Below are 27,172 nucleotides of genomic sequence, written 5' to 3'. Positions count from 1 at the left end.
ATAAGAAACTTTCCACGTGGCCGGGCGCGGTGGCTCACACTTGTAATCCCAGCACTTTGGGAGGCCGAGGCGGGCAGATCACGAGGTCAGGAGATCGCGACCATGGTGAAACCCCGTCTTTACTAAAAATACAAAAAAAAATTAGCCAGGCGTGGTGGCGGGCGCCTGTAGTCCCAGCTACTCGGAGAGGCTGAGGCAGGACAATGGCGTGAACCTGGGAGTCGGAGCTTGCAGTGAGCCGAGATCGTGCCACTGCACTCCAGCCTGGGTGACAGAGCGAGACTCCGTCTCAAAAAAAAAAAAAAAAAAAAAGAAACTTTCCATTTATTTGGGTTTTCCTTAATTTCTTCTTTCAATGGTTTGTTTCACAATACAAGTTTTATACTTCTTTTGTTAAATTTACTCACCTGGACCCACTAACGTCAGTGTCAGCACACGCAACCCCGGGGCCCAAGGACAGACATATTCAGCCCACCACTGCCACCATTAGGGCCCAAAGACTGGCCCATGTGGCATCCTTGTCCCCAGAAAACCTCATTACAGCCTCTACTAATAACAGTACCCTAAGCCACTAAAGAAATCACAGATACCACCGATACTGTTTACAGCCAAAGAAATCATACAGTGACTCAGAATCAAAGCCAAAGGGTCCTACCCAACCAACAGCATGGATACATCTTCAGGAAAAAGTCTTCCCCTATGAAAGCAAATTCTAAAATTGGAAGAAGCAAATATTATCCTAGATGTTCAGATATCAACGTAAGGACACAGGAAACATGAAAAAGCAAGGGAATATGATACCTCCAAAGGAATACAATAATTCTGCAGCAACAGATCCCATCCAAAAGAAATTCACAACATTCCAGAAAAATAATTAAAAATTTTGATACTAAAAATACTCAGTGAGACACAAGAGTAATCTGAAAAACAACACAAAAAAATCAGAAAGACAATTAAGGACACAAATGAGAAATTTACCAAAAAGATAGGTATCATAAAAAAGAATCAGACATATTCTGGAATGAAGAATTCACTGAATGAAATGCAAAATGCATTCAAAAGCTTCAACAGACTAGATCAAGCAGAAGAAAGAATCTCAAAGCATGAAGAGAAGTCTTTTGAAATAATGCAGTCAGACAAAAATTTTTTGAAGTAATTTTAAAACATAAAGAAAGCTTTCATGATAATATGGGACACAATAAAGTAACCAAATATCAAGATTATCAGTATCCCAAAAGGCAAAGAAATAATGAAAGGATTTGAAACTCTATTTAATGAAATAATAACTGAAAACTCCCCAAGTCTAGTGAGAGATACAGACATCCAGATACAGAAGGTCCAGAAATCCTCAACCAGATTCAATGCAAAACAGTATCTCTTCCATGATACATTACAGTCAAACTATCTAAAGCCAAATACAGAGTTTTAAAAACTGTAAGAGAAAAGTATCTAGTCATCTATAAAGGAAGTCCCATCAGACGAACAGTGGACATCTTAGCAGAAACCTCACATACCAGGAGAGAATGGAATCGTATTTTCAAAGGGCTGAAAGAAAAACACTGCCACTCAGTGGTACTATACCCAGTAATAATATCCTTCATTAATGAAGGAGAAAAAAAGTCTTTCCCAGACAAGCAAATGCTGAATTTGACCAGTGGAATGCATTACCACTATATCTTCCCTATAAGAAATGTTCAAAGGAGTCCTAAACCTGGAAGCAAAAGGACAACACACACCACCATGAAAACACATGCAAGTATAAAACCTACTGGTAAGGCAAACACACAAATGAGGAACAGAAAAGACTCAAATGTTGCCACTGAAGGAAAACACCAACCACAAAGACAAACAATATAAAATAGGAAGGAACAAGGAACATATAAAACAACCACAAAGCAATCAATGATATGACAGGAACAAAACCTCATATATCAATCATAACCCTGAATGTAAATGGATTAAATGTTCCACTTAAAAGATGGAGGCTGGTGGCCAGGTGCAGTGGCTCATGCCTGTAATCCCAACACTTTGGGAAGCCGAGGCGGGTGGATCACGAGGTCAGGAGATCGAGACCATCCTGGCTAACATGGTGAAACCCCGTCTCTACTAAAAATACAAAAAATTAGTCGGACGTGGTGGCAGGTGCCTGTAGTCCCAGTTACTCAGCAGGCTGAGGCAGGAGAATGGCGAGAACCTGGCAGGTAGAGCTTGCAGTGAGCCGAGATCGTGCCACTGCACTCCAAACTGGGTGACAGAGCAAGACTCTGTCTCAAAAAAAAAAAAAAAAAAAGATGGAGGCTGGCTGACCAAATAAACATATGAACCAAATATATGCTGCCTGCAAGAAACACACTTCACCCTTAAAGACACAAATAGTCTGAAAGTAAAGGGATGGAAAAAACTGTTCCATCCAAATGGAAACCAAAAACAAGCAGGAGTAGCTATACTGTTATCACATAAAACAGCTTTAAGTCAAAAACAGTAAAAAGATATTTTTATCAAGTGGCTGGCAAGATGGCTGAACAGGAACAGCTCCGGTCTGCGGTTCCCGGAGAGATCAACACAGAAGGTGGGTGATTTCTGCAATTCCAACTGAGGTACCTGGCTCATCTCACTGGGACTGGTTAGACAGTGGGTGCAGCCCACAAAGGGCAAGCTGAAGCATGGTGGGGCATTGCCTCACCAGGGCAGCACAAGGGGTCAGGGAACTCCCTCCCCTAGCCAAGGGAAGCCGTGAGGGACTGTGCCATGAGGGATGGGTGGTGCTATTCAGCCCAGATACTATGCTTTCCCCACGGTCTTCACAACCCCACAGACCAGGAGATTCCCTTGGATGCCTACACCACCAGGGCCCCGGGTTTCAAGCACAAAACTGGGCGGCCATTTGGGCAGACACCAAGCTAGATGCAGGAGCTTTTTTTCATACCCCAGTGGTGACTGTAATACCAGCGAAACAGAACCATTCACTCCCCTGGAAACGGGGCTGAAGCCAAGGAGCCAAGTGGTCTTGCTCAGCGGATCCCACCCCCATGGAGCCCAGCAAGCTAAGATCCACTGGCTTGAAATTCTCACTGCCAGCACAGCAGTCTGAAGTTAACCTGGCGGGGAGGGTCATCCACCATTATTGAGGCTTGAGTAGGTGGTTTTCCCCTCAGAGAATAAACAAAGCCATGGCAGCCTGGCAAAGCCGCTGTCGCCGGACTGTCTCTCTAGATTCCTCCTCTCTGTGCAGGGCATCTATGAAAGAAAGGCAGCAGCCCCAGTCAGGGGCTTATAGATAAAACTATCTCCCTGGGACAGAGCACCTGGGGGAAGGGGCAGCTGTGGGCACAGCTTCAGCAGACTTAAGTGTTCCTGCCTGCCGGCTCTGAAGAGAGCAGTGGATCTCCTAGCACAGCACTCCAGCTCTGTTAAGGGACAGACTGCCTCCTCAAGTGGGTCCCTTACCCCATTGCCTCCTGACTGAGAGATACCTCCCCACAGGGGTCAACAGACACCTCACACAGGAGAGCCCCACCTGGCATCTGGCAGGTGCCCCTCTGGGGGACAAAGCTTTCCGAGGAAGGAACAGGCAGCAATCTTTGCTGTTCTGCAGCCTCTGCTAGTGATACCCAGGCAAACAGGGTCTGGAGTGGACCTCCAGCAAACTCCAGCAGACCTGCAGCAGAGGGGCTTGACTGTTAGAAGGAAAACTAACACACAGAAAGGAACAGCATCAGCATCAACATCAACAAAAAGGAGGTCCGTACAAAAACCCCATCCGAAGGTCACCAATATCAAAGACAAAAGGTAGATAAATCCACAAAGATGAGGAAAAACCAGTGCATCTTCCTCCATCCCTTTATTTTTAGCCTATGTGTGTCTTTGCACGTGAGATGGGTCTCCTGAATACAGCACACTGTTGGCTCTTGACTCTACCCAATTTGCCAGTCTGTGTCTTTTAACTGGGGCATTTAGCCCGTTTACATTTAAGGTTAATATTGTTATGTGTGAATTTGATCCTGTCATTATAACGCTAGCTGGTTATTTTGCCCGTTAGTTGATGCAGTTTCTTCATAGTGTCGATGGACTTTACAATTTGTTATGTTTTTGCAGTGGCTGGTACCAGTTTTTCCTTTCCATATTTAGTGCTTCCTTCAGGAGCTCTTGTAAGGCAGGCCTGGTGGTAAAGGGATCAATGCAACAAGAAGGGCTAACTATCCTAAATATATATGAACCCAATACAGGAGCACACAGATTCATAAAGCAAGTTCTTAGAGACCTAAACAGAGACTTAGACTCCCATACAATAATAGTGGGAGATTTTAACAACCCCACTGACAATATTAGATCAATGAGACAGAAAATTAACAAGGATATTCAGGACTTTAACTCAGCTCTGGGCCAAGCGGACCTAATAGACATCTACAGAACTCTACACCCCAAATCAACAGAATATCCATTCTTCTCAGCACCACATCGCACTTATTCAAAAATCGACCACATAATTGGAAGTAAAACACTCCTCAGCAAATGCAAAAGAATGGAAATCATAACAAACAGTCTCTCAGACCACAATGCAATCAAATTAGAACTCAGGATTAAGAAACTCACTCAAAACCGCACAACTACAAGGAAACTGAACAACCTGCTCCTGAATGACTACTGGGTACATAACCAAATTAAGGCACAAATAAATAAGTTCTTTGAAACCAATGAGAACAAAGACACAATGTACCAGAATCTCTGGGATACAGCTAAAGCAGTGTTTAGACGGAAATTTATAGCACTAAATGCCCACAGGAGAAAGCAGGAAAGATCTAAAATCAACACCCTAACATCACAATTAAAAGAACTAGAGAAGCAAGAGCAAACAAATTCAAAAGCTAGCAGAAGACAAGAAATAACTAAGATCAGAGCAGAACTGAAGGAGATAGAGACACGAAAAACCCTTATGTCCTTACAAAAATTTCTATCATTGGCCCACTGTAACAATTCAATATACAGTATCATATATAATCACTTTCCAGTTTATTAGTAGTAAACATGAAACATCAGGCAAAATTTTTCAAAAAGTGTATGTATAGTGCTCATTTTTCCATCGCTAGGAAGGCCAAATTTCTAACTAATTTTCTTATACATCAGGACTACTCTGACACTCTTCTTTCAACTCTTTCTTTCAAGTGAATCACATTCAATATGAATTTAGTTTTTCACCGTCTTTAAGATATTAACTGTGTTAATATTTTAATTCATCATAAACTTATTTTCTCCTGAGTGGATGGACTACAGGTGCGCACCACTGTACCTGGCCAAAAACTATTTTGACCAGTTTTGTGTTATACTGAGCAAGAGAGAAATGGAAAACATCCTGGGAATCCAGAAGGGAATCATGAAAATAATCAGAATAAAAATCAGTTTGTTATTTGGTACTTTTGGGCTTATCACCATGACAAGCTGAATAGTATTTCTACTTTGTGTCTAGCAGGTTTTATACTATTAATTAATTCTGTCATTCATTCAGACAACTGTATTCAGAAATCAAAATAAAGACCTAAAACACATAAAATACTTCACTTCTCCTACGATTAATATTTCACTTAACTTTCATTTCTGCCATCCATTCATTTCCCAGAATTTTCATACCTCCTTATTTATTTATTTATTTTTTTTTTTGAGAGACAGTCTCACTCTGTCACCCAGGCTAGACTACAGCAGCGTGATCTCAGCTCACTGCAACCTCCATCTCCTGTGTTCAAGTGATTCTCCTGCCTCAGCCTCCCAAGTAGCTGGGATTACAGGCGCGTGCTACCACACTTGGCTAATTTTTGTATTTTTAGTAGAGACGGGGTTTCACTATGTTGGCCAGGCTGGTCTCGAACTCCTGACCTCAGGTGATCCACCCACCTCAGCATCTCAAAGTGCTGGGATTACAGGTATGAGCCACTGCACCTGGCCACAACCCTCCTTTTAAGTTTTTCATTATAAATACTGATTTGAATTGTTTTGTGTATGTTTTACTTGTGGTAAAATACATATAAAATTTACCATCTTAACCATTTTTAAGTGTACCGTTCAGTGGTATTAAATACATTTGCATTTTCCTGCTACCATCACCACCATCTACCTCCAGAAAACCTTTCATCTTAAAAAGTGAAACTTTGTATTCTTTAAGCAATAACTCCTCATTCCCCTTCCTCTCTGCCCCTGGCAACCACCATTCTAGTTTCTGTCTCCATCAGTTTGACTACTCCAGGTACCTCATATAAGTGGAATCGTACAGTATTTGTCCTTTTGTGCCTGGCTTACAACCTAGCATAACGTCCTCAAGATTCATCTGTGTTATATAGCACATGTCAGAATTACCAACTTTCTAAGGTTACTATATAATTCTACTTGTAAGTTTTTGAGGGACCATCATACCATTTTTTCCAAAGTAACCACATCATTTTATATTCCTACCAACTGTGCATAAGGGTTCCAGCTTCTCCACACCCTCACCGGTACTTATTTTCTGTTTATTTGATAGTAGCCATTCTAATGGGTGGGAGGTAGTATCTCATTGTAGGTTTGACTTGGATTTCTCTAATGATTAGTGATATTGAGCATCTTGTCATGTGCTTATTGGCCATGCATGTATCTTCTTTGGAGAGTTGTCTATGAAAGTCCTTTGCCCATTTTTAATTGTTTTTTGCTATTGAGTTGAAAAATTTCTTTATATATTCCAGATATTAAACTCTTATCAGGGCCGGGCGTGGTGACTCACACCCGTAATCCCAGCACTTTGGGAGGCCAAAGTGGGTGGATCACCTGAGGTCAGCAGTTCAAGACCAGCCTGGCCAACATGGTGAAACACCATCTCTACTAAAAATACAAAAAAAATTAGCTGAGTGTGGTGGCATGCACCTGTAATCCCAGCTACTTGGGAGGCTGAGGCAGAAGAATCACTTGAACCTGGGAGGCAGAGGCTACAGTGAGCCAAGATTGTGCCACTGCACTCCAGCCTGGGCGACAGAGTGAGACTCTGTCTCAAAAAAAAAAAAAAACTCTTATCATCTACGTGATTTGTAAATATTTTCTCCCGTTCCGTGGGTTGCCTTCTCACTCTGTTGATTGTACTCTGACAGAGTGGTTACTTTGGAAAAAAAGAGTAAGAAGGCAACCCACAGAATGGGAGAAAATATTTGCATGAAACATTTATATATTTATAGTGTTCATAATGAAATTTTTTTTTTTTTTTGAGATGGAGTCTCGCTCTGTCACCCAAGCTGGAGTGCAGTAGCGTGATCTCGGCTCACTGCAAGCTCCGCCTACTGGGTTCATGTCATTCTCCTGCCTCAGCCTCTCCCAGTAGCTGGGACTACAGGCGCCCGCCACCATGCCCGGCTAATTTTTTGTATTTTTAGTAGAGACAGGCTTTCACCGTGGTCTCGATCTCCTGACCTCGTGATCTGCCCACCTCGGCCTCCCAAAGTGCTGGGATTACAAGCGTAAGCCACCGCGCCCAGCCTATAATGAAAAATTTTAAAGGAAGGATGAAAATTCTGGGAAAATATTCTCCTTTCATGTATAGAAGTGTTTAACTCTCACGTAATCCAATTTATCTTTTGTTGCCTGTGCTTTTGGTGTCATGTCTAAGAAACCATTGCCAAATCCAATACCATGAAGCTTTTCCCCTATGTTTTTTTCTGGTTTTTTTGTTTTGTTTTGGTTTTGAGACAGGGTCTCACTCTGTCACCTAGAATGGAGTGCAGTGGCACGATCTCAGCTTACTGCAACCTTTGCCTACTGAGTTGAAGAGATTCTCCTGCCTCAGCATCCTGAGTAGCTGGTGTGCCACGCACCACCAAGCCCAGCTAATGTTTGTATTTTTAGTAGAGATGGGGTTTCACCATGTTGCCCAGGCTGGTCTTGAACTCCTGAGCTCAAGTGATCCACCCGCCTTGGCCTCCCAAAGTGCTGAGATTACAGGCGTGAGCCACTGTGCCCAGCCTTCCCCTGTGTTTTCTTCTAAGAATTTTATAGCATTAGCTCTTACATTTAGGTCTTTGATCCATTTTGAGTTAGTTTTGTATATAGAGTAAGAAAAGAAAATTCATTCATGTTGAAAAGGCTGTCTTTTCTCCATTGAATATTTTAGAAACTCTTGTCAAAAGCCATTTAACTGTACATACAATGGTTTATTTATGGGCTGTCTATCCTAGTCCATTGGTCTATATATGTGCAGTACCACACTGTTTTGAAAACTGTGGTTTTGTAATAAGTTTTGAGATGAGGAGGTATAAGGCTTTCAACTTTCTTCTTCTATTTCAGGATTGTTTTGACTATTTGGGACCCCCTTGAAATTGCATGAATTTTAGAATAAATTTATCTATATCTGCAACAAAATGTATTTGGGGATTTTGATAGGGATGGTATTGTATCTGTAGATCACTTCAGGTAGTACTGACATTTCCTTCTTTCATTTTTCTTTTGTTCGCCAGAGATGGAGTCTTGCTGTGTTGCCCAGGCTGGGCACAAACTCCTGGGCTCAAGTGAACCTACTGTCTCAGCCTCCCAAGTAGCTGAGAGGTACTGATATTTTAACCATATTAAGTCTTCTAGTCCCTGAAACAAGATATCCTTCCATATATTTGTGTCTTTTTTAAGCTCTTTCAGCAACATTTTATAGTTTTCAGTGTGCAAGCCTTTCGTCTCCTTGGTTAAATATATTCCTAAGTATTTTAGTCTTTTTGATTCTATTGTAAATGAAATTGTTTTGCCTAAAATTTACATAAGTGGTGCCATTAAGTATGTATATTGTTGCAACTTTCCTTTTTAACATTATTGTGGTATATATATCTGTACCAAAAGTCTTAATAACACGTACAGGAAAGACACACAGCATCATCAGGTTAGCTGCCACCACTTGGGAGAAAGTAGAACAGGATGATGTAAAGAAAGGACTTCGTTTAATCTATATATTTTTCTTTTTAAATAGGAGACCTGTATGGAAAATCTGCAACATCTGCTGTACTTTCCTTATTAGAAATATCTTATAATTTAAATTCCTAAAAATTAAACAGAAGAACTCTGGAAATGTAGGGCACCTAAAGCTTTACTGTGCGCTCAATAAAGCCTTTGCCTGCACTGTCTCCACAGTCATTAACCCAGACCTAGCTTGTCACCTGTAGGCTAATTTTTTTCTTGATGTGACAGTGGGTGATCTGGGAAACTAAGTTAACAGTCACAGCTCTCCCGTCTATGACCCTAAAAGCAGACAATAGTGCCATACTATTGAAATCTTTCCACCAATGAGCCTTTACTTCACCCCGCTGTTCAACCTGCCTCCTTTCATAATACTGATGTCAAATGAAAGTAGCTCAATTTAAATATGCCCAGGAAAAAGGGCTACACTATCATGTGCATATGCCTTTCATTGGGCTATTGATGCTCTGACAGTAGCCAAGCCAATAAATATACGAAATCATTTCTGATATTATATACTAAGGTGGATATTTTCCAGGGAAATTTTTAATGCACTAATTTTGATGTGTTTTAAAAACAGCCCTGTTTTCCTCATAAGCTAAAAAGTGAAGATGGAGATAATTCTACAGAAAAAAATTTAAAAGATACCACGTATGCAGTCAGGTCAGAGGTCTCTAGTTTTCAACATGGAATCTAAAGCAAGCATAAAGAAGCAATGCTTGCCTGTGATCCCAGCACTTTGGGAGGCTGCAGCAGGAGGACCACTTGAGCTCAGGTGTTCGAGACCAGCCTGGCCAACATGGTGAAACCCCATCTCTACTAAAAATACAAAAATTAGTTGGGTGTGGTGGTATGCGCCTGTAGTCCCAGCTATTTGGGAGGCTGAGGCAGGATAAATCACTCGAACCTGGGAGGCAGAGGCTGCAGTGAGCCGAGATCATGCCACTGCACTCCAGCCTGGGCAACAGAGCAAGACACCATCTCAAAAAAAAAAAAAAAGAAGTAACAGCTCTAAAAAGTAATCTAGACAGTTTTCTTTATTAAGGTAAGGCACTACTTAAAAGAACATTGTATCAGAATATCAGATTACAGTAAGGCTTCAGTGGTGACTCAATACAGAACTGAAAATTATGCTGAAGTCTACATTTTTGTAAAGTTAATCTTCCCCCAGAAAAAAAAAATGCCACATTGTAATATTGATACTCTTTACTATTCACTTCCTATAATTTGCTATTCAACCTGATCTCTGGTTAAATGTCCACTTACACAGCTGTTTTTCTGAAATGACTATGTCAATAGGTGGAATGTAGAGAGTCACACAAGATCTCATGAGACAGCTGTTTTAACTCCATCATAGCTTTCATTTTAAGAGAGCTGAGTGAAGTATCTTTCAGTATCTAACGTTTCAGCAATTTTGGCGTATACGGTGAATCCAACAGTTAAAGAAAACCAAGGAGACTACCTTTAGTTCATGGACTGACATCATTGATTTGTGAGTCTGACACCACACAAGAATGTCAGCTTCCCCAGGGCAACAGCTTGGAACTGATCTGGCGCACAGTAGGCACGCAACAATTATTTGTGGAATGAACGAATTCCCATGAATCTTCGACTTGTGATTATTTTCTCACTGAGATCAAGAAACTGCTGTACCCCTCTCAAGCCACACCAGGTCTTATTTGTGTGAAATTATATTGTTTTGATGTTCATATCCTATTTCAATATTCTGATAAAAATTCACTTGTTCCCCCAAAACAAAATGACATTTCAATGCAACTTAGCCATAAGAAGAGAAATGTAGATAAATAGAAAATTCATTATACTAACTATAAATTAATAGCAAACTCCTTGAGTTCAGGCTGAAAATACCAAGGCATACGACTTAAAACAGCAACTCTTAATGGTATTTTTCTGGCACACTGAGATCACAGTTTTAAACATATCACTCATACTACAGTATAAACACTGAAATCTTACTGTAATATTGTTCACTATAGACTAGGATTCCAACTATGGCAGTTCCATCTTGGACACTATATCCAAGGGGTTTAAGTTCTTTAAAACAAAAAGAATGTCACCACAAGGTAAATTTGGCCTCAAGAGTATCTTGCAGCATGAGATTTAAAGATAATGTTATGTGAGGCTTCAGATTATTTGTTTTAAAAGGATGGTTACCTACCGCCACTATCATACATTTGGAATTGTAATTCAAAATGCTCTTCTCTGTAACAAAGGCGAAAGTATTACTTCTCATAGCATAAAAGAAAAATGAATCAACTATCAGAAAGTGAGTTTAGGATGTGGCTAAATCTAGAAATGTATTTCCTAATTAGCATAAGAGAACAAAAATTTCCATTTCCATTCAGCTTCCTAAAGAAGATGAAAAATACATAGAGGTGCCATAAATTCATAAGATGAGAGTCACTGAACAGGTTAAAAATGGCTTTAAATATTCATAGATAATATCAAGATTACCAAGAAAATAAAGAAAGAAAACTCACCGAGAACGTTGACCCATTGTTTGATGCTACTACAGTATGAACTTTATCATGCAATTTTATTGAGAGCTCCCAGTTGGCTATGTCTGGTTTAATAACAGGCATTCTGAAGTAGAATGAAAAGAAAAAGAGTTAATAATTTTATATTATTATTTCTCAATAAACTAACTTCCCTTTGATATAAAATGTGCAGGCTAAAACTGCCATTGAATGTATTTGTGAATATTTTAAACACCTATTCTAAGAATCATCATGTATTCTATGAATTTGAATTGCTTAATTGTTACAGTCATTCACAAATTCATCTGCCTGAAGCAGTATTAGTTTTTTTCAATATTTGGTTACTATTCAAAATGGTTTTTCTAAAAAACAATTACAGTGAAATAAATAAGTATGCCATGCCTTAAACTTCAGAGACACAAAATGAATTACTGAGTTAGCATGATGTGGCCTAGAGAATCATTTTGTTCTTTATAGTTGATGAGACTAAAAATGTATTAAACAATGAACCTCTCTACATTATTCTACTTATAAGATAATATAGAATGTTTCTTCATGACGTCAATTAGAAGAGAAATATCTCAGTACATTAGCTAGGATATAATTTTTTTTTAATTTTTTTTTTTTTTGAGACAGAATCTCACACTGTCGCCCGGGCTGGAGTGCAATGGCGTGATTTCGGCTCACTGCAACCTCTGCTTCCCGGGTTCAAGTGATTCTTCTGCCTCAGCCTCCCGAGTGGCTGGGATTACAGGCGCCCACCAGCATGCCCAGCTAATTTTTTGTATTTTTGGTAGAGATGGGGTTTCACTATTTTGGTCAGGCTGGTCTCAAACTCCTGACCTCATGATCCACCCACCTTGGCTTCCCAAAGTGCTGGGATTACAGGCATGAGCCACCGCGCCCAGCCGATATAATTATTTTTTGCAAAAAAAAAAAAAAAAAAACTATACTTATTTTATAATGTTATTACTAAAAATTCACAAAATTAAAAAAACGAATTTAAACATTACTCAGATACCCACTTATTATGTTATTATATAATAGGACAACATCAAAATTTTGCTAAAATAAAGCACAGCCACACACACACACACACACACACACACAAAACCCTAAATGACTTATGAGTTCAACAAACACTAAGTACTTGGCTCTAAGTTTTGGGGCCCCACAGAGAAATAAAACACAGTCCTCATCTTGGAAACTTACACACTATTTCTTTTCTAGCCCTGGTTTTCCCCATCACCTAAAACCCCCCAAAAAGGCCTCCATATCTATGAACAATGTTAGTCTTACCATACAGGTCTTTTCTTGCATACTATCAGTATTACATGGTTCAGAAAATCTGTATCAAGCAGCCAAAGATGAAAATGTTTTTAAAATATAAATGTTTCCCACAACTTTTTAAAGTAACAAAATTTAATGATTTCAGAATTAACTTAAGTATTGCATATTTATACTTGTGAAGTAATATTTACCAAGTACTAAACATCAGCATTTTGTAGTATCTGGGCTCCAGCTTAAACCACAGTTCTGAAAAAATGTTCCAAGTTATGTTTTCATGTAAACCCACCAAATTTCAAAAGAAGTCTCTGTGTATTTAGCATTAAAAAAAGTCAGAGTCACAAAAACTATGCTTCTAATCAAATTACCTCTAGATTCAATATCTGATTAATATTATTAATTTAAATACATATTTGTATTTGACCTACCACTTCTTGATCTGCATTATTCTGAAGATAAGGATATGTTTTAAATACCACGGAAGTAAAAATAAAAGTAAAAAAAATGCATCAACAATAATGCACACTGTACACACAGGCCTTGACGATTCTTTCTGGCAGTGTGAAAAGAACTGTTTCAGGGGATAGAGCCTCACACAGGAGAGTATGAATGAATGGGGGTGCAGGGGACTGAGCGAGACAACGCACAGTGGGGAGGGGAGGAGGAGAGGGAAAGAAAAGGAGGTCTGAGCAGAAAGGAAGAAGGGAAGAGAGGGCTTCTGTGCCAGTATTGCCTCTTTTTTTTCTTAGCACCTTTATTCTACAGGGCATTTATTTGTTTATATGTTTGTCTCCCAGTGTCCTGGGGGCTCCTAAAAGACCAAAATCATTCCTTATTTTTGTATCCCCAGCTCCTGGCACAGGATGGAGACAAAGAGATGAGGGATAAGTAGAAAAGACTGTGAGGGGTGTCTACTATGCACCAAGCATGTGTAGAAGGGAAGGCTGACTTGCCCAGGGGACAGAGCACAGGTGTGACAGGAGAAGCGTGTGCCCCAAGCTCCTGGATACTCCCTGGGTGTCCCTGGACTACACCTATCATCTCGCTAAGACTTCATTTTGCTCACTTCGAATGGGGTCAATATTCCAGTTTCACAGAGGTATTGTGATTGCAGAAACAGCCTCACATCTAGACGACCGTGCAACTTGGCTTTCTTAAATCTGTGCTTTCCTCAAGAATTATGTCACTACCTTGCTCATGATCATTTAATGGTTTTCTACCCCACATCAAGTTAAATCTTTATTAACCTAACTACCATTCAATGCCTTAAAAGTAAGAACCTGCCTTTTGCATTCAATTTTATTTCTGCTTATTCTCTGATTTGTCTATCTGGTTAGGGCAGACTCTTAAACCAAGCTACCATGAGGCAGAGAGCAAGACAGTGGTTTTGAACTCAGGCCTTGATGAGTCACAGAAGCTGGCACAAAACCCGGAGCAAACTGTCTGTCTCAGTTTCCTTATGTATAAAGATTGTAACAAAATCTGCATTGATAGGGAGGTGTTGATTAAATTAGGTGTATACATGTTATAGCTTTTATTATGAGTAGTTGTCCCGGCTCTCGGCCTATATTCTTACTTTCCCCTATAACTGAAACCTCTTTCTTTATAGAAACTTTGGATCCTCATCTCATCTCTCTGCTTCTCACACTAACAGATGCTTCAAGGAAAATATCGCCTCCCTCACGAATTGTTCCTTAATTACAGCATAAACTCAAGAGACCTTTCTTCCATTTAATCTATGTCATATGCTGTAATATTTTTCAAACTGTAGCAGCCTGATGGAGTAGGGATTGCGAATTCCTTCTGTTATGTAACAAGTCTCTGCTTCCAGAGGCATTGGAACATTGTTGATCCTGACATCCTGTTCCAACCCAGAACCCATTTTCCCACAGAAAGGGACCTTATAGATGGTGATGAGATACAGCTGCCACTCTCCAAAACCTAAGTATTATTTATTTTTCCATTGTTTTATTTTGATTCACATCTGTTTCATATATATTACAATTTGTCCCAGGAAGGGCCTTATGGAAAGAGTACAGGGTTTTGACTTAAAACATCCAGGTCTAAATCTCAGCCTGTTCTACTAGCAGTGTACCTGAGAACTTACTCAATCTGTTTGAACCAACATTTCTACACTTGTAAATGAGCATCAGAGCTAGGCAAGTGATAGGAAGCTACTGCTTCTTCTACAAACTTAACTCTTGCAGTGGCACTTTTCAAACAATTTTCTCTTTTTCTTTTAAGTAACATGATCTCACTCTGTCACAATGGCTGGAGTGCAGGGGCCCAATCATATAGCTCACTGCAGTCCGGAACTCCTGGGCTCAAATGATCCTTCTGCATCAGCCTCCTGAGTGGCTGGGATTACAGGTATGCGCCACCACCAGGTCTGGCTTTTTTTTTAAGAGATGGGGTGTGTCTCGCTATGATACGCAGACTGGTCTTGAATTCCTGGCCTCAAGGGATCCTCCTGCTTTGTACTCCCAAAGTACTGGGATTACAGGTGTGAGTCACAGTACCCAGCCTTTTTCTAACAATTTCTTTCAGGGTGATATGTTAACAGGATATAGGAAAAAGGCTTCACTGTGAAAGACCTCTAAATACCAAAAAAGAGTCAAAACTATTTGTAAGTTTTGGAATCTATTTGTAAGTTCACTCTTCTACAAACAAAATTTGCAAAGATTCCTTCTGGCTTAACATAAGTTTGAAACTAGTTTTGTTTGGGTTTTTAAATAAAATGGATGGGTTGGGCATATATGCCAGTTAACTGGCAGATACAAATATGCTCTGCAATAGAAATAAACTATAAATTAAAAAAAATACAAACCTGTGGCCGGGCGCGGTGGCTCACGCTTGTAATCCCAGCACTTTGGGAGGCCGAGGCGGGCGGATCATGAGGTCAGGAGATCGAGACCACAGTGAAACCCCGTCTCTACTAAAAATACAAAAAATTAGCCGGGCGTGGTGGCGGGCGCCTGTAGTCCCAGTTACTCGGAGAGGCTGAGGCAGGAGAATGGCGTGAACCCGGGAGGCGGAGCTTGCAGTGAGCCAAGACTGCGCCACTGCACTCCAGCCTGGGCGACAGAGCGAGACTCCGTCTCAAAAAAAAAAAAATACAAACCTGAAAGAATGCATGCTCCATTTCTGCAAAATCATTGAAAATACATTTCTAATACTTACTTTGAAACATTCTTATTAATTTAACCAGCACAGACAGATTTATGATAGTAACAATTACATATAATTATGTGTTAAATGTTTAGAAAAGAATTATACAGATCCATTAAATTCAAAATAGTCTCAAAGATGATTTTTATGAACAACTCTCTGACAACAGGGAAAAGGTCTTAGAACTTCATTCAACTCACCATAGTAATGATACAGTTTCCTTTAATGAAGTACATTTCTAGTGAAAGATGCTGTCATCTGACCAAAAATTTAATCTGTGCAACGTATTAGTCACCTGCAAAGCTGGTACCAATTAAGTTATTTCTTCAACAAACAAACAAAACCCAAAATCCCCAGTAAAAAAGAATTCACATAAACAGTGACTCACAAAGCAAATAAAATAATAGCTCTAACCCAGGTCTGTCCACTTTATCATCAGCCAGCCAGGATGAATATGCTCAACAAAACTAAATTTTTTATATTTGATGGTGAAAAACTGTCAGCTGATAGTCACTATTAATACTAATACATTTAACTTACTGGAATATTTTACTCAAAAGGGTGCTTTTGAGTAAATACTTTGCTATTACAAGCCATTTGCTAAAAGAAGACTGTATAAACATAAAAACTCTCAGCATCTTCAGTTAGAAAGGATTATAAGTATTTTAAACCATAATTATCAGACACTCAAAAAAGCTGGTTTTTGATTGTGCCATCACCTCTTTAGAAGTAAAATACTGAGTTAAAACAATGCTAACGGTCAAGGAATCATTAAGAAATGCTTCATCATAACTTTCACAGTGGGTGGGCTGTAAAATGATCGAGAATAATATGCTGCATTCCATGGCCACTGAGGTCAGTTTCTGCATACAAATCTTTGCAGGAAGAAAAAGGCCTTCAGAAAGTGGGCCATTCATCTGAACCAAGTTCAGAGAATTTCCAGCACGGTGAAAAGATATGCTATGCAAGCACATAGATGTATTCAGTGGGGGTAGACAGAACCAGCTACATGGAGACTACAAAGGAGCCCTCCCATGGCTCATGAATAAGTCGAGGAAATGATCAGAAAAAAAAAAGGAGAGAGAGATGTTTAGACAGATGGCCCACTTAAAATGCCTGGGACAGGGCATAAGCAATTTTAATGAAACTTTAGATCTAGTATATGAATTGTTTCTTATTTCCCCAGGGTTGGAGAAGGGGAGGAACAGCTCCCAGGGAAGATAAAAATTCAGCAATTCACTGGAAAACTCACTTTTAGCACGTCGAGATGGAGGAAGAGTTAAGTACAAGTTTTAGTAGTTTTTTTACTAGTGCAATAAATTCAAAAAAAATTCTTCACAGAGCCATCAGTTATTAAAATGAATATAAAAAGCACAGAATGAACAGATTAAAGGAATTTTAAACAGAAGTCTACTGCCAAACCAAACAAAAATCTAAGCCTTATTATGTGAGAACTTACAACACTCCAACATTAAAGTTCATCACTGCAGAAGAAAGATAAAAGCAGCATTTTCAGAGAACCTCTTCAAAGCTAGGAATTGGCATAGAGGAGGATTAGAATTCTGCCTACATGCAATTGAAAATGTGTATGTTCAAATATATGAGACTGTGTGGAAGAGTCTGTATCACATAATCATGCTGAGAAATAGGGAACACCCCCAAGTTTGGTGTTATTAGCATTACAAATAATTACACAAATGACATCTGAATCCAGGATAGAATACGTAATGTTACTCATAATCTCATATATTTAAATATTATGCATACTCCCTTTCCTTCTTCTACCGATAAGGGCTTAAGGTTCTCAATTTAGACATTGGGCATGATTAGCCAGGAAAGGCACTGTGGCACAGCTGTCAACCCAGCAGACCCCATGTCTCACTGACCAAGTGCAGACCTACAAAAGCTGTGTGACCTCCATCCACAACTCACTTAGCCTCCTTGTGCCTCAGTTTCCTTATCAGCAAGACAAAGATAATACGAATGCCTAACCCATATGCTGCTTACATGAGATAAAAGGTGTAAAATGCTTAGAGTAGTGTTTGGCACAAAAATGCTAAAGTAGTTATTATCGTTATCATAATTTGGTGCAGAAATATCTGAAATCCCTCTCTTTTGTTTCAGCAACTGTTATTTTTTTTTTAATTTTACTCTTATACAACTAACATACAGTCAAATTCCAAGATCTTAAGTTCCGTCATTCACCCTTCCAGTCACTTGGCTCTGCCTGCCACTAACAGTCAACCAGAGATTATGCTTGCCTGTTCTGAGCTTCACATGAACAGACTCCAAAAATAAACTGTGGCTTTTTTGACCAATATAATATTTTTGAGGTGCATCCATGTTGTTGAATATTTCATCCTTTTTTTCTTGCTGAGAAGTATTTTATTGCACCAAGACACCAAAATGAGTTCATCCTTCTGTGGATGGACATTTTGGTGGTTTCCAGTTTGGGGCTGTTATAAACAAAGCCACTGCAGATATTCTTTATACATGGTTGTTTTTTCCCCCCTTAAAGAGGTATGTCTTCATTTCTTGTGGGGTAAAAAATACTAAGGAGCACAACTCCTTCATCATATGGTAAGATTATGTCGTGTAAGAAACTGCCAAACTGTCTTCTAAACTGGCTTACCATTTTGCACTCCCACCAGCAATGCACAAGAGCTCCTGTTGCTCCACGTCCTCAGCAGCACGTGGTGTTCGGTGTTCTGGATTTTAGACATTCTAATAGGTATGTAGTGGTATCTTTTTGCAGTTTTAATGGAAGCTTTTAATATTAACAAAATCATACTCACTAATTTTTCCTTTTATGTTTAGTGCTTTGTGTCCTTGCTAAGAAGTTTTTTGCCTATATACAAAGTTTCAGAAGATATGCTCACGTGTTTTAGATGTTTTACATGTAGATCTATCTATGATGCATCTCTAACTTTCCTGTGTGGTAGGAGACAGGGGTGAGGCCATTTCAGGAAAATGTGTAGACCAAGTACTGCAACTTTGTTCCTATTAGCTATGCTAGGTCTGATATGGTTTGGTTGCGTCCCCACCTAAATCTCATCTTGAATTCCCACGTGTTGTGGGAGGGAGGCAGTGGGAGGTGACTGAATTATGGGGGCAGGTCTTTCCTGCGCTGTTCTCGTGATAGTGAAGGAGTCCGATGAGATCTGATGGTTAAAGAAAAACAAAACAAAACAAAACAAAAAAAATGGGGGTTTCCCTGCACAAAACTCTTTTTGCCTGCTGCCATCCACATAAGATGTGACTTGCCCCTCCTTGTCCATGATTCTGAGGCCTCCTCAGCCATGTGGAACTGTAAGTTCAATTAAACCTCTTTCTTTTGTAAATTGTCCGGTCTCAGGTATGTCTTTATCAGCAGGGTGAAAATGGACTAATACAAGTCCCTTTGCATTTCCATAGAAATTTCAAAATCAATGTGCCAATTTCTTCCACATCCTCCCTGAGATACAATCCCAATAGAATTACTATTGGGCCTGCATTGAATCTATATTACTGTAGAGAGAAGTGACATCTTAATATTTTCTCCTCCAGTCCATGAGCAGGATATAACTCTTACTTCTTTTGATTTTTAATTTATTTCATAAAGTGTGGTAGTCATGAATCCCTTTTGTTAACTCTATGCCTATTTCTGTCTTCGTTTTATTCACTGTATGGCAGACTCCTTAGAGTTTTCTTAGGTAACCAATTAAGGTGTGGAAAGCTCTGTTATTTCTTGTATGCCTTCATACTCTAGCTAGTGATGGTGTTTGCTTTGCCTGAGTATTTTTATGCTATGTTAAGTGGAACTTTAATTTTCATTTTCCCATTGTTGCTAGTTTATTCAAATACAACTTGCATTTGATTGCCTTTTTATCCTGTAATCTTGCTAAATTTGTTAGTTCCAGCAATTGTTTTATAGATTCCTATAAGGCTTTCTATGCAAACAATTATGTCCTCTGTAAATAGAAATGACTTTACTTCTTCCTTTCTGATTTCTATGCCTTTTATTCTTTTCTTTCCAATTGCACTGGCTAGGATCTCCAGGATAATACTGTACAAACATGATAAAAACAGACAACTTTGTCTTGTTCCCAGTCTTAAGAAGACAACATTAAATATTTTTTCTGAAATTTCTTCACTCTCTAGCCTTTCCTTTTGTCCTTCCTAATACATGCTTCCTGATAACTTATAGTGCTCACAAGTCACTGAGGCTGTCTTCCAAACAGCTTTTTTCTTTTCTTTTCTTTTCTTTTTGAGAAGGAGTCTTGCTCTGTTGCCCAGGCTGGAGTGCAGTGGCACGATCTCAGCTCACTGCAAGCTCCTCCAGCTCCCGGGTTCAAGTGATTCTCCTGCCTCAACCTTCCTAGGAGCTGGGATTACAGGCATGCACCACCACACCTGGCTAATTTTTTGTATTTTTAGTAGAGACAGGGTTTCACCATGTTGGCCAGGCTGGTCTCAAACTCCTGACCTCAGGTGATCCGCCCACCTCAGCTAAACAGCTTTACTGAGGTGTATTTGACATTTTTAAAAAACTGCACGTTTAATGCGCACAAGTTGATTAGTTTGGACATATGCATACGGTCATTACACTATCACCACAATCAAGGTAATAAACATGTTTTACTTCCAAAAGTTTCCTTTGTCCTTTTCTGTCTCTTCAATTTTTTAAAACACATTTTTCTTTCTCTTTTTTCAGATTGCATAATCTCTATTCTTCTATCTTCAAGGTTACCTATTCCTTCTTCTGCCATCACCAGTATGCTTTTCAGCCTATCCAGCAAATTATCCATTGCAGATATAGGACATTTTAGATCTGGAATTTCCACTTAGTAATGTGTTTTAATTTCCATTTCTATGCTGACATTTCCTATTTTTCCCTCATTTTCATCTTTAATACTTGAAAATGATTTTAATAGCTACTTTAAAGCCCTTACCCATGAAACAAACATTTTAGTAATCTCACAGTTGATTTCTGTTGACTGCTTTTCCTCTTGATTATAGTTGTCTTTATTCTTAGATCACATGCCAAGTAAATGTTTATTGCAAACTGTATTGTGGGGATGTTGTCAGACTTCACTCATCATGTTATCTCCCTCTGAAAAGTACTGATTTTTATTGCAGCAGGCAGTTAAATTACTAGTTACTAGTCCTGAAGTTGTGGAGGCTCAATTTTATGTTGTGCTAGAACTATTTGGTTTTGCTCTCAATAAATAACAAGTCCAAACATTTATTCCAGAAAGTCTTTTCTCCCAAGGCATGGGCCTTCCAGGGTTTTACTGGAAAGCTCAAGGTGTTTACAAGTACCTCAAATTGATGAGATTCAGATTACAACATTATCATAACCATGGTAGGCAACTGAAATTTGAGCTCAGTTCATTCAGCATTCCAGCAGTTCTGGGATCTTCTGGGATCCCTGGGGTCTTCGTTACACACATTTCTAGGGTCAACCAACAATTTGAGAGAATCTGAATTCACATATGGAACTCTTCACTCTGTTGCTCCCTTTTTGCCATGACATCCCTGCTTAATTTCCAGCAGTTCTGACAACACTGAACATCATTCTCTGATTCCTAAAACCAATAACTGAGTTCCAGCCATGCCTTAATGCATGCAATAGTGACTGCTTTCAGAGGAAAAGCCATATAAATGTGCATCTCACTGGTATAGTTTTCTTCTTTTAGGGGTCGTATTTGGTTGTCCATCGACAGCCTTCAAATAGTTGTGCTTTATATTTTGTCCAGAGTTTATAATTATTTATCTGGAAAGGAATTCATTGAAAATACACTACACTGCCATTGTAGGAACTGAAACTTTTCTGTGTAGTTTTAATTTTATGTCACTTGCATTTCAAGGCAGAAGAGGAAAGAAAAGATGGAAGAACGCGGGTTCACATACATTTACTACTTCCACCTTCCAGGTGGTAGACCAGGAACACTTGACATTGCTACCCCCAAAAGCTACTCTTGCACTAAATTGAGAGCAGACATAGAAACATATTTTACAATTTGAAAAGAAATATTCTTAAAGACTCCATCAAACTAGAAGGAAGAAATGCCTCATTTAATTCCTAAAATTTGAACATCTATTATGCCATTAGAAAACAAATTCTTAAATACAAAATGCGTTAACAGACTATAAACATTTTAAAGTTTGAGATGAAATTCACATATCACACATTTAACCCATCTGAAGTGTACAAGTTAATGGTTTTTAGTATATTCACAGAGTTACACAACCATCCCCACAAGCAACTTTAAAATGTTTTCATTGCCTCATAAGGGAACCATTAGATATGAGAGCAGCTACTCCACATTCCCCTCCTCAGCCCTAAGCAATTGTTACGTACTTTCAATTTCTATAGCTTTGCTTATTCTGGGAAAATTTGTGATCTACTTTGACTGAATTACTTCATTTAGCATTTTTGCAAAATTCATCCATGTTGTAGAAAATATCAATACCTCATTTATTTTTATTGCTGAAAAATATTCCATTCTATGAACATATCACATTTTATTTACTATTATACAATCATTCATCATTTGAAGGATATTAGGGTTGTTTCCACTGGCTACTATGAAAAATGCCACTATAAACATTTGTGTACAACATTTCTGTGGACACATGGTTTCATTTCCCTTGGGTGTATACCAAGAAGTGGAATAGCTAGGTCATGTGGTAATCGTCTAATATTTTAAGAATCTGTCAAATTATTTCCAAATTCATATCACTGTAGTCATAAATTCCCACCAGGAACATGTAACGGTTCCCATTTTTCCACATCTTCATCAACTATTTACTGTATATTTGATTGTAGGCATCCTCATGGGGGGGAAGTGGTATCTCATTATGGTTATGACTTACATTTTCCTATCAACTAATGATACAGAGCATCTATTATGGGCTTATTGGCCATTTCTATATCTTTTTTGAAAATTTTTTTATTCATGTCCTTTGCCCATCTTTTAATTGGATCATTTGTCCTATTAAGTTGTAAGAATTCCCTATACTAAAGACACTATTAAATATATATGATTTGAAAATATTGTCTCCCATTTTGAGGGATGTCTTTTCACTTTCTTCATCATGTCCTTTAAAGCACAAGTTTTAAATTCTGAAGTCCAATTTATCTCATTTTTCTTTTGTTGCTTGTACTTTTGACACCTTATGTAAGAAATCATTACCTAACCAAATGTAACAAAGATTAACTCCTATGTTTTCCTCTAAGAATTTTGTTGTATGAGGTATTACTTTTAGGTCTATGATTTTTTTTTTTTTTTTTTTTGAGATGGAGTCGCACTCTGTCGCCCAGGCTGGAGTGCAGTGGCTCGATCTCAGCTCACTGCAAGCTCCGCCTCCTGAGTTCACGCCATTCTCCTGCCTCAGCCTCCCAAGTAGCTGGGACTACAGGTGCCCACCACCACGCCCAGCTAATATTTTGTATTTTTAGCAGAGATGGGTGTTGCCGTGTTAGCCAGGATGGTCTCAACCCTCTGACCTGGTGATCCACCGGCCTCAGCCTCCCAAAATGCTGGGAGTACAGGCATGAGCCACCATGACCGGCCTAGGTCTATGATTCTTAAAGTTCATTTTTATGTATGGTGTGAGGAAGGAGACCAACTTCATTCTTTTACATGTACATATCCAATTGCCCGAGCAGAATTTACTGAAAAAATTAATCTTAACTCATTGAATTTTCTTCCTACCCTTATTGAACTCAATTGTCCGTAAGTATAACAATTTATTTCTGGAGTCTCGATTCTATTCCATTGATGAACATATCTATCCTTATGCCAGTACCACTTTTATCTTGATTATTGTAGCTTTGTAGTGTTTTGAAATCAGGAAGTAGGAGCCTCCGAACTTTATTCCTCTTTTACAATGCAAAGGCATTTTCATACGAATTTTGGAATCAAATGTCTATTTTTCCAAAAATAATGCAGCTGGGATTTTAGTAAGGATTGTGCTGAATCTGTAGATCAGTTTGGTGATCAATATTAGGTCTCTGATTCAAAACACAGGGTGTTTTTCATTTAGGTCATCTTTATTTCAACAACATTTTATAGTTTTCAGTGTTCAAGTATTCCATTTCTTTTAAAAAATTTATATGTAAGTATTGCATACTTTTTGGTGCTATATAGAGTTGTTCTGTTAATTTCATTTTTGGCTTGTACAATGCCACTGTATAAAAACAAAAATTGAAGGCCGGGCGTGATGGCTCACGCCTGTAATCCCAGCACTTTGGGAGGCTGAGGCGGGCGGATCACAAGGTCAGGAGATCAAGACCATCCTGCTAACACGGTGAAACCCCGCCTCTACTAAAAAATAAAAAAAATTAGCCAGGTGTGGTGGCAGGCGCCTGTAGTCCCAGCTACTTGGGAGGCTGAGGCAGGAGAATGGCATGAACCCGGGAGGCGGAGCTTGCAGTGAGCCGAGATCGCGCCACTGCACTCCAGCCTGGTCGACAGAGCGAGACTCTGCCTCAAAAAAAAAAAAAAAAAAAAATGATATCTGTATATCATTCTTGTGTCCTGTATCCTTCCAGGACTCATTAGTTCTAACAGATTTGTTTGTGAATTCCTCAAGATTTTCTGCATATAAGATCATGTCATCTGCAAAAAGAGGTAAGTTGACTTCTCTCCAATCTAGATGCCCTTATTTTCAGGTGTGGGTTTATTATAGATGCTCCTCATCAGTCTGAGGAAGCTGCCTTCTATTCCGAGTAGGCTGAGTGTTTTCATAATGAAAAGCTGTTGGATTTTGTCAGATTTTTTTTTTTTTTGCATTTGAGATAATCCTGTGGTTTTTGTCTCTTATTCTATTAATATGATATATCGCATTGATTGACTTCTGTATGTTAAACCAACCTTGTATCCCTAGAAGAAACCTCATTCGGTTATGATGTATATCACCATATATATTCTTGGATTCAGTTTGCCACTATTTGCCTGGGAATTTTTGCATTAATACTTAATGAAGGATATCAACCTTTAGTTCTCATCTTGCAATGACTTTATCTGGTTTTGGAATCATGATAATATTGGTCTTGTAAATTGGGATTTTGGAAGAGTTTGTGAGGATTAGTATTAAGTAATTTTCCTTTAACTGTTTTAACCAATGAAGTCATCTGGTCCTGAGTTCTTTCTAAGAAGTTTTGCAACGATTAGTTCAATCTCTTTACTTACAATAAATCTATTCGGATTTCCTACTTTCTCTTAAGAAAGTGTTGGCAGTCTGTATCTTTCTATGAATTTCTCCATTTTATCTAAGTTATCTTGTTTATTGGTAAACAATTGTTCACAGTATTCCCTTATGATCATTTTAATTTCTGTAAGGTCGGTAGGCACACCCCCTATTATTCTTGATTTTACTATTTGAGTTTTCTTTTTCTTTTGGTCAGCCTATCTAGAGGTTTGTCATTTCTGTGATCTTTCCAACAAACACGTTTTACTTTTATTGATTTCCTCTGTTGTTTTCTAGTATCTATTTTGTTTATTTCTACTCTAGTTTTCAGTATTTTATTCCCTCTGCTTTTGTTTGCTCTATTTTTCCATGTTTCCTAAAGCGGAAGATAAAGTAGTTGATCCTTTCCTTCTATCCTTCCCTTTCCTCCCCTCCCCTCCCCCCTCCCCTCCCCTTCCCCCTCCCCTCCTCTCCTCCCCTCCCTTCCTTCCTTCCCTCCTCCCCCCCTTTTCTTTCTTTTTTTCTTTTCTTTTCTTTCTTTCCTTTCTCTCTCTTTCTCTCTCTCTCTCTTTCTCTCTTTCTGTCTTCTTGAGACTGGGTCTCACTCTGTCAGCCAGGATGGAGTGCAGTGGCATGATCTCAGCTCACTGCTACAGCCCTGACTTCCTGGGCTCAACCAATCCTCCCACCTCAGCCTTCTGAGTAGCTGGGATTACAGGTGTGTGCCACCACACCCAGTGAATTATTATTATTATTATTATTATTATTATTTGTAGAGATGGGGTCTCAAACTTCTGGGCTGAAGTGATCCTCCAGTCTCAATCTCCCAAAGAATTGGGATTACAGGCGTTAGCCACCAAACCCACACCCAGCTTTATTTCTTCTTTTATTTTGAGATAGGGTCTCACTCTGCCACCCAGGCTGGAGTACAGTAGTACGATCTTGGTTCACTGCAACTTCTGCCTCCCAGGCTCAAGCAATCCCCTAACCTCAGCCTCCCAAGTAGCAGGGACTACAGGCACGTGCCACCATGCCCAACATATTCTTGTATTTTTTGTAGAGATGGGGTTTCACCATGTTGCCCAGGCTGGTCTCGAACTAGTGGGCTCAAACAATCTGCTTCCCTCAGCCTCCCAAAGTGCTAGGATTACAAATGTGAGCCACTGTCCTCTTTTTTTAATACATGTGCTTACAGCTCTCAATTTCCCTCTAAGCACTGCTTTATGTGCAGCCCACACGTTTTTAGACGTTGTGTTGTTTATATTAACCACAAAATATGTTCTAGTTTCCATTGTAATTTTTTAAATCTATTGGTTATTTGGTAGTACACTGCTTAATTCCACATATGTATGAACTTCCCAAATTTTCCTTGTTTTCTAATGTCATTTAATTTGTCAGAAAACATACTTTGTATGATTTCAATTCTAGTAAATTTATTGAGGCTTGTTTTATGGCCTAGTATATGGTATGCTATGGTATGGTTAAATATGGTCTAGCCTGGAGAATGTTATACATGCACTTGAGACAGGTATATTCTGCGGTCGTTGGAGAGATTATTCTAGAGATGTCTGTTAGGTCTATTTGGTCTACAGGGCTGTCCAACACTTTTACTTCCTTGCTGATATTCTGTCTAGTTGTTCTATCCATTTTTCAAAGTGATGTATTGTGGAATTGTCTATTTCTCTCTTTGTCTCAGTTTTGCTTCACATATTTGGGGACTGTGTTATTAGGTACATATATGTGTATATTTGTTATAGCTTTCTGATAGATTGACCCTTTTATCATTACAAAATATCCCTCTGTCTCTAGCAATAATTTTGTCTTGAACAATATTTTGTCTTCGCAGCTCATGCCTGTAATCCCAGCTAATTGGAAGGCTGAGGCAGAAGGATCACTTGAGTCCAGGCGCTTGAGGTCAGGAGTTCAAGACCAGCCTGGGCAATATAGGAAAAACCTACCTCTAAAAAGATTTTTTAAAATTAGCTGGGCATGGTGGGGTACACCTGTAGTCCTAGTTACTTGGGAGGCTAAGGCAGGAGGATCACATGAGCTCAGGAATTAGAGGCAGCAATGAGCTATAATCACACCATTGCATT

General features: G+C 39.1%; 1 protein-coding gene across 8 annotated transcripts in view; it reads right to left on the bottom strand.

Annotated features, from left to right (window-relative positions):
* PCCA (propionyl-CoA carboxylase subunit alpha) overlaps positions 1–27,172 on the bottom strand; it is a 448,216-nt gene that overhangs the window by 157,048 nt on the left and 263,996 nt on the right. For all 8 annotated transcript variants that reach the window (XM_032151213.2, XM_032151217.2, XM_058438035.1 and 5 more), the window contains one exon: positions 11,448–11,550. In XM_032151213.2, the coding sequence (XP_032007104.1) occupies positions 11,448–11,550 (103 nt within the window). The remainder of the gene's footprint in view (positions 1–11,447; positions 11,551–27,172) is intronic.

Source organism: Hylobates moloch, unplaced genomic scaffold, assembly GCF_009828535.3.
Source record: "Hylobates moloch isolate HMO894 unplaced genomic scaffold, HMol_V3 SCAFFOLD_4, whole genome shotgun sequence".
Classification (NCBI taxonomy): domain Eukaryota; kingdom Metazoa; phylum Chordata; class Mammalia; order Primates; family Hylobatidae; genus Hylobates; species Hylobates moloch.
Note: the sequence above shows the minus strand (reverse complement) of the source record. Positions and strands in the feature narration are given on the sequence as shown.